General features: G+C 45.0%; 1 protein-coding gene and 1 pseudogene across 2 annotated transcripts in view; both read left to right on the top strand.

The window, feature by feature from the left end:
- The first annotated feature begins 276 nt into the window (after window positions 1-276).
- The window catches only part of NRIP3 (nuclear receptor interacting protein 3), a 33,941-nt gene continuing 25,977 nt past the window's right edge, over window positions 277-8,240 (top strand). The window contains exon 1 of one of the 2 annotated variants that reach the window (XM_043516824.1): window positions 277-1,224. In XM_043516824.1, coding sequence (XP_043372759.1) covers window positions 1,051-1,224 — 174 coding nt within the window. In that variant the 5' untranslated portion in view covers window positions 277-1,050. The remainder of the gene's footprint in view (window positions 1,225-8,240) is intronic. The other variant, XM_038406176.2, reaches the window with a different exon arrangement.
- Window positions 3,085-3,945, top strand: LOC119856721 (annotated as a pseudogene).

The raw sequence follows: 8,240 nt of genomic DNA, 5'->3' as shown, positions 1-8,240 counted from the left end.
AAATGAATAGATACAGATAAGCTGGCCTCAGTACCTGTGGTATTACCATGACACACTATCAGTGCTGCAGATATTTAGCATATCAGATTGCAGATAGTTAAGAGCCAGGGTCTAATGGCTGCACAGTGAGTAAGGCCAGGCCACAAATCCCAGCATGGCCATGTGAAACCTACCCAGATCACGACGCCAGGTACAGGTGGGAAAGCAGGGGACTGTGTGCCCATATTTCCCTTCCAACACCCCACCACCTGGGCAGGGGTGGGAGGGCTCTTCCCCACATGGTGTCAATCAGCAGTCACCTGTAAAGGGCTGTAGCAGATTCCTCCCCTCACTCAGTACAGGAAGGGAGTGTCATTGAATCACAGTGTCTCCTAGGGTTACTTCTGAATAGTGCAGTTGGCACATCACCCCTTGCACAGGGCAGTGCCTAAAGGCATAATGTGGCCCTTAGTTATCAAAGGCATCTAGCAAGCTTTCAAGAGCCACCCCTATATTGTTTATTGCACACATCTCTGCTTTATTTTTGTTTGAAGACCCGAATCTGTTTTATTAGAAAACAAACTGGTTCTACTTGCAAATTCTTGTAGCTCATGAAAGCTTATGCTCAAATAAAATTGTTAGTCTCTAAGGTGCCACAAGTACTCCTTTTGTTTTCGTCTCATTTTGTGAAACGTGGTTTTTTTTTTTTTTGTTTTGTTTTTTTAAACAACCCACCCGGAGTCACCCAGCAGTGTGAAGTGTGAAAGGCTTTAGCCGATGGCTAATGTTCCTTTGTCATTCCAGCTCTCCCTTGCAGAGGAGCCAATGAGGAGTAAGCGTGCAGATTATTCCTCTAGACCGAGTCTGAACTAACCCATGTTGTTTGTGCAGCATATTGCAATGTGCCTAACCTCTCCTTTACTACATTGCACTGGCTGGAGTACCTGCAGGTCTCAAACGTCATGAGGCTTCAGTTATAAGTGCAGACAATAGATCATTTCATTGCTCATTTTTATATAGGAGTGTAACGTCTTCAGAGAGAAAGAGAGTGAGAGGCACACAGACTGAAAGATGTTCTATTCAGGTATCCTCACCGAGCCTAGTCAGAAGGAAGTGGAGATGAGGGAAGCTGCATCTCTCCGACAACAGAGGAGAATGAAGCAGGCAGTGCAGTTTATTCACAAGGATTCAGCTGATCTGTTACCTCTGGATGGACTGAAGAAACTGGGGACTTCCAAAGACACTGTAAGATTTTTTTAATTCATGAGGAAAAAATTATATTTAGGAGGCTAGCATGCATTGCTTTTCCCTCCCCCCTTCTTGTTGCTGTTCTTAGATATGTTTTTATGTTAAGAGAATAATGAACTTGGTTGCCTGTGGAAGCAGAGGTAAATCAGCATGACCATGAGGCTCTTGTATATCAAAAAAGGAAGCAGAAATATGATTTTAGTTGCTCCTGGTGAGCTTGTTGGCCTTTTCACTACTAACCTCTTTTACAGGTCTGTATCTCAGACCTTAAAACAATTTTAACAAAATAGATACAATTTTACCAGTACAGAATGCTTTCTTTGTATTGGAATACATCAAAATGGCTTCACATATAATATATATATATAAATTTGGTAAAACATAGAATCCCTTTGGTATTTAAAAATTGTAAAATTGTTGACATTAAACTTTGCTCAATGTTTTCTGTCTATGCAGTTTAATTTCCTTTCATTGAGATTTCATATTCAGGCTATAAATACATATTTGTGATCCGTGTTATCGGGTAAATGGTGTACAGTATAGAACATCACCTCCCATTTCCAGAAGAAATGGCTTCCTTCTAAAAGCTAATAAATAAAAACTTCCTTGCTTTCTTTGAATAGGAATAAAGATAAAATAGAACATTTAAGGTTCTGGTGTAAATGAACAAAACTCCCAACATGTAATGTAAAAGCTGAATATCATTTCCCCATTGAGTCTAGATCTTGGAGTATATAACATACAGTATGTCTGACTGCTGCAATATCTCACACTAGGTTAACTGAAGAAGCTAAACTTTCTTATTATTTTGGCAAATTAATTTTGTTCTAACCTGGTCTTTTTGCTTGGAAACTTTGCCTTAGATCTATACATAGGTAACCAGTGGAATGAGTTTGGTGTTCTCTGCATTGTGCATAACAGAGATTTGTCTGACATCATAGAATTCACACTTGGGCACAACTCAGAGTGACTAGAAATTCCTGCCTAAGGGGGACACTTGGGTCCAGACTTGGAAAGTACTTTTCAAGTCAACATTGAATTCTGTTATTATTATTATTTATAAAGAGCCTAACACTGTGTGGTATTATTATTAGTATTACAGTAGAGACTAGAAACCCCAGCTGAGATTAGACCCCTGTAATGGTAGGCACTGAGAGACAGTCCCTGCCCTGAAGAGTTTACAGTCTAAACTGACTACAGAGACAAAGGGTGGGATGGGAGATGAAGGCACTGAGAGACTGACTGTGGCTCTTAATGAGCAGTTTAGCAGCGGATCCAAGGATCAAACCCAAGTGTGCTGACTCCTGTATCTAGTGCCATGTCTATCAGTGCCTGTCAGTGTTTGAAATGTGTAACCGGTGAACGATTCAGGCCTTTTAGAGGCATTTGAGGTATCTTGGTCTGGAAATCTTTTTGATACATACAGTAGCAATTGTAATAACTTGATATACAAAAGAAGGAAAAATATTGCTCTTTGGAAGTATTCTTGTCTAGTGATGACAAGTCATTGTTGTCAGGGCTGGATTAGCAGCATCCAGAGTGTGGGAATGAACTCCCTTCAACACAGGGAAATTCCCTCCCTTCATTCCAAACCATCGCTATATCTGTCATGCTGGCTTCAGCAGGGGCTTTCACTCCTTCTCTTCAGCAAGCACTAACAATTCACCCACAGCCATCTACCTCTTACTACTGTAAATGGTGACTGAATGGCAAGCAATAAATAAATGGGTTTGATGACCTAATATATCATAACAATACAGATTGTATGTTTGTGATGTCACCAGAGCCTCAAGTTACATGAGCAGGACTAACAAGCGGAGTTGTCCTCATCAGATGAGAGAGTAGGAGCGACTATCTATGCTAGTTTCTCGTTGATCAGCAATGGAAGCATCTAGGAGTCCAAAACCTTTTCAGAGGCTGAAAAAGAGGCACAACGCTACTGTCATCTGTCCCCCTCCCCTGCTGCCCTTGAGAATGGCTGAGCTCCGACCCGGGATGGAAAATGAGAGAGTTGGAGTAGTGAGGGACACCATGCTCCAGAACCACCTCATCCTCAAGCCAGAGCTGGGAAAGACTCGCTCAGGGTGCACCCGGCTGCCTGGGTCTGATTTTGTGTATGGACTAACCCTTCGTGGGACCGATGGGGGAGTTCCTGAAGCAATAGGCCACTGGAACTCAGTGAAACACATTAGCAAGGCCACAAAGGAACTGCCGCGAGATTTTGTTGCCATGAACCGTGGAGCAGTCTTAGCTGGTCTTGTCACAACAAAAGAACACTACCAGTACCGCCAAACCCATGACATCCGTCGTGCGGAAGATGAAGAGCGTCACTTTAAAAGGGACCCGCCGCGCCTCCCTGATGCCATGATCTATGGAATGCCAGCTCGCCCATCCACCCCCATCATAGACGTTTTTCAGCACAAGTACAGGGAGCTTTGGATGGAGGGACAACGAGCAGCAGCCCAGGCTCATCAAAAGGCAAAACAGAAAATAAAGAAGCGGGGGAAAGTATACGAAACATATTCCACTGTGCTAAAGAAATACAAACAGCCCCTGAAGCCAGATCCACTTTGGCATTTACCCCACTTTCAGAAAGTGGGTTGTCATCTCGATACCTTCCCAAGCCAAGGAGATCGGGAGAAGGCTTTCAAAGTCCACCAGTTGGAAGCTGGAGTACGATGTGGAATATTTGCCCAGGGCATATATACAAGCAGCTGAAAACTCAATAGGTTAAATTATTATAAATTATGTAATAAAATAGAATATTCTCATTTCAGGTCTGAAAGAGAACAGTGGCAGTAACCAAACATATGAATCACAGACTTTAAGGTCAGAAGGGATCATTGTGATCGTCTAGTCTGACCTCCTGCACAACGCAGGCCATAGAATCTCACCTACGCACTCCTGTAACAAACCCCTGACCTATGTCTGAGCTATTGAAGTCCTCAAATCATGGTTTAAAGACTTCAAGGTGCAGAGAATCCTCCAGCAAGTGACCGCTGCCCCACGTGGCAGAAGAAGGCGAAAAACCCCCAGGGCCTCTACGAATCTGCTCTGGCGGAAAATTCCTTCCCGACCCCAAATATGGTGATCAGCTAAACCCTGAGCATGTGGGCAAGACTCACCAGCCAGACACCCAGGAAAGAATTCTCTGTAGTAACTCAGATCCCACCCTATCTAGTGTCCCATCACAGGCCATTGGACATATCTACCGTTAATAGTCAGAGGTCAATTAATTGCCAAAATTAGGCTATCCCATTATACCATCCCCTCCATAAACTTATCAAGCTTCATCTTGAAGCCAGATATGTCTTTTGCCTCCACTACCCCCCTTGAAATGCTATTCCAGAACTTCACTCCTCTGATGGTTAGAAACCTTTGTCTAATTTCAAGTCTAAACTTCCTGATGGCCAGTTTATATACATTTTGTTCTTGTGTCCACATTGGTACTGAGCTTAAATAATTCCTCTCCCTCCCTGGTATTTATCCCTCTGATATATTTATAGAGAGCAATCATATCTCCCCTCAACCTTCTTTTGGTCAGGCTAATCAAGCCAAGCTCTTTGAGTCTCCTTTCATAAGACATTTTTAATGATAGCTGAGAATTTTTCCCACAGTAGTCAGATCAACTCAGATCAAATCTTCGACTGATAATATTATAATGCAGTTGTCCTCCACTCTAGATTTGATATTATAGAGCCTGATTTTCAGAGGTACTGAACAGACATGAAAGTCAGGTCAATAGAGTCTTGCCAACCTAATTTTGACTGCTGTCAGAAAGCTTTTCCGGCCATGTTTATTACATAACACTGTTTTGCAATACTTACACTGACAATGCCAGGTTTCAGAGTAGCAGCCGTGTTAGTCTGTATTTGCAGAAAGAAAAGGAGTGCTTGTGGCACCTTAGAGACTAACACATTTATTTGAGCATAAGCTTTCATGAGCTACAGCTCACTTCATCGGATGCATTCAGTGGAAAATACAGTGGGAGAGTGCCACAAATCCTCCTTTTTCTTTCTACTGATGATGCAGCAGCCTCTTTCTTCCTTTATAGAGGACTTTGATATGCACAAATAATAACTGTTTTAATTCTTGATATTCTTCCTCAAATATTTTTCAGTGTATTCTTTTGTTTGAATTAACTCCTTTTAGCCCAAGTTACTTCTTCTAGGACTGTGAAACTGCCCCCTCGGCAATGTTTATTAGTGTCTTTAATAAATTACTAGCACCCTGAAGTATTGCCAACCTGAAAATCTTTTAAGCTGCTTTTGCCTTCTTAAGGTGCCTTAAGAATCCCAACACCTGTAACATGCATGAACTCAGAATGGGTCTGCTTCTAACAGATGATAGTGTTACCTACAGGAAATCACTGAATAATAGGCTTGAATAAAGACTGGGAGTGGATCGGTCATTACAAAAAGTAGAACTATTTCCCCATGTTTATTCCCCTCCCCCCCCCTGCTGTTCCTCAGAGGTTCTTGTCAACTGCTGGAAATGGCCCACCTTGATTATCACTCGAAAAGGTTCCCTGCCCCCCCCTGCTCTCCTGCTCACCTTACCTGATAACTCTTGTTACAGTGAGTGTGGTAACACCTATTGTTTCATGTTCTCTGTGTATATAAATCTCGCCACTGTATTTTCCACTGAATGCATCCGATGAAGTGAGCTGTAGCTCATGAAAGCTTATGCTCAAATAAATTTTAGTCTCTAAGGTGCCACAAGTCCTCCTTTTCTTTTTGCGGATACAGACTAACACGGCTACTACTCTAAAAACTGAATAATAGGTGGCAGTGATTTTAATCTGATATCTGCAAGTGTGTTAGAAGAATATGGATTTCTTCTCTGTTTTTTTCCCTTCACATACAATCAAACCTCATTTATCTGGACCTTCATTATTCAATAGCAAGTATTAAATACAGTGAAAAATGTCCATTTACTGGCAGCTGCTAGCCAGTGAATCCAAATTATTTTTGTATCCTCCTTTTCATTTGTATAACAGAAAGTTAACTGTATCTTAGCACATATTGGATTTTGGCAGATATATAAAGTCTTGAGAACAGCATGTGAAGCAGAGCAGTGGTTCCCAGATTTTTCACTAAGCTGACCCAGCAGCTGCATTTTGTCTTTTTTTTGTGATCCACCATTACCTATATGGCCCCTCCACCACCTCACTCCTAATCCTGCCTGGTGCAGACGGGAGGCTGCAGTAGCTGAAGAACGAGCCCATCCTGCACCCACCTTGCAGCAGTGGCTCCCTGCTCTGGGCATCTTGACCTCGTGAGGGGGTCACAGCGCCACTCAGGTTTGGCCCAGTTGCCCCTCTGCCACCGGGCCAAACCTGAGTAGCGCTGTGACCAGTGTTCCCTCTAATTTTGTACGTCCATGTGCGGAATGAATTTTGTTATGTGCACCAATATGGAGGTGATGTGGGGTGGGGGTGGGGCCGAGGGGTTCAGACTGTGGGAGGGGGCTCAGGGCTGGGGCAGAGGGTTGGGTGAGGGCTCTGGCTGGGGGTGTGGAAGGAGGCTCAGCGCTAGGGAAGAGGATTGGGGTATGGGAAGATGAGGGCTCTGGCTAGGGGTGCAAGCTCTGGAGTGGGGCTGGGGATGAGGGGTTTAGGGTGCGGGAGGGGGTTCAGGGCTGGGACAGAGGGTTCGATGCGGGCTCTAGTTAGAGGTGAAGGCTCTGGGGTGAGGCCGGGGATGAGGGGATCAGGGTGAAGGGAGGGGTTCAGGCCTTGGGCAGAGGGCTGAGGTGCGGGGGGGTTAGGGCTCTGGAGTGGGGCTGGGGTTGAGGGGTTTAGGGTATGGGAGGGGGCTCAGGGCTGGGGCAGAGGGTTGGGGTGAGGGCTGCGGGGTGTCGATGGGGATGAAAGGTTCATGGTGCAGGAGGGGGCTTAGGGCTGGAGCACAGGGTTGGCATACAGGGGCATGAGGGCTCTGGCTGGGGGTATGGGCCCTAGGGTTGGATTGGGGATGAAGGGTTTGGGGGGTAGGCTTCCCTGGGGCTGCAGCAGGGAGAAAGGACTCCCCTCAGCCCTCTCTCGACGGAGCAGCTTGGGACTGGGTGAGAGGCGCCTCTCCCTAGCTGCAGCAGCTCTGGCTGGGCTGGGCCAGGGGAGAAGCACCTCTTGAGTAATTTGGCCCCTGTTGAGTAAATAAGATGCTGGGCAAGGGGGGAAATTTCTATAATTAAGTTCTCTAGCTTTTTCCTACTCTAGCCTCAGGGATAGAACAGCACTAAAAATATTTCCCTGATCCTTACTATTATTTGTCAAGTGCTTCAGTATGCTAAATCCTGTGAAAGGATACAAAGTGACACAGGCCTTGTCTCCAGGAGAGTGCAATCTAGTTCAATCACGGGCAAAACAGTTCAGATCAAGATGATACACTAGCTGATGGTACAGGCTTGCAGTGATGAAGAAAGCATGGAGTCTTGCAGACGCTGTCCTTGAAAGGCTGTGAGGGAGAAGAGCATTTGAAGAAGAGGGGACAGGGTTTGATGCAGAGAAAAGGTAGTTGAGTCCAAGCGGAAGGGGGGAAGGTGTGAAGATGACCGTGTCAAAGAGCACAAAGGGGCTGTCTAAGGGGAGGCACGGGTAGAGCAGGAGGAGGAGTTGGAGGCAAAGAGAGCACAAATGTACGTTCTGGAGGGGCCTCGTTTAGTTCCAAATACATATACCAGCAGCACTCAACAACAGTGGGCTTCTGTGTATGGAAGGGGATTGGTAAAGGGAGACCTGCATTATGGCATTAAAAGGGAATAGATTCAGTAGCTATCCCCAAGGGGATTGATTCCATGAGGGGCCACATATAGAAGTGAGAGGGCTATAAAGGGCAGTTAGAAGCCAAATACAGTTGGGGAAATTGGGAGGAGAAAAGTGAAGAAATAAAAACGTACATTGATTCCTCTGGCACCTCATCAGAGCTAAGCCCTGGGCCATATTCCTTCCAGCAGGCCTTTCTCTGTCCTGCATAGGGGGCAGTGCACTCTGGAGATTTTTGTTTTTGCAG

The sequence above is a fragment of the Dermochelys coriacea genome, chromosome 6, assembly GCF_009764565.3.
Source record: "Dermochelys coriacea isolate rDerCor1 chromosome 6, rDerCor1.pri.v4, whole genome shotgun sequence".
In the NCBI taxonomy this organism is placed as follows: Eukaryota; Metazoa; Chordata; order Testudines; family Dermochelyidae; genus Dermochelys; species Dermochelys coriacea.
This window is presented reverse-complemented; position numbering and strand designations above follow the sequence as displayed.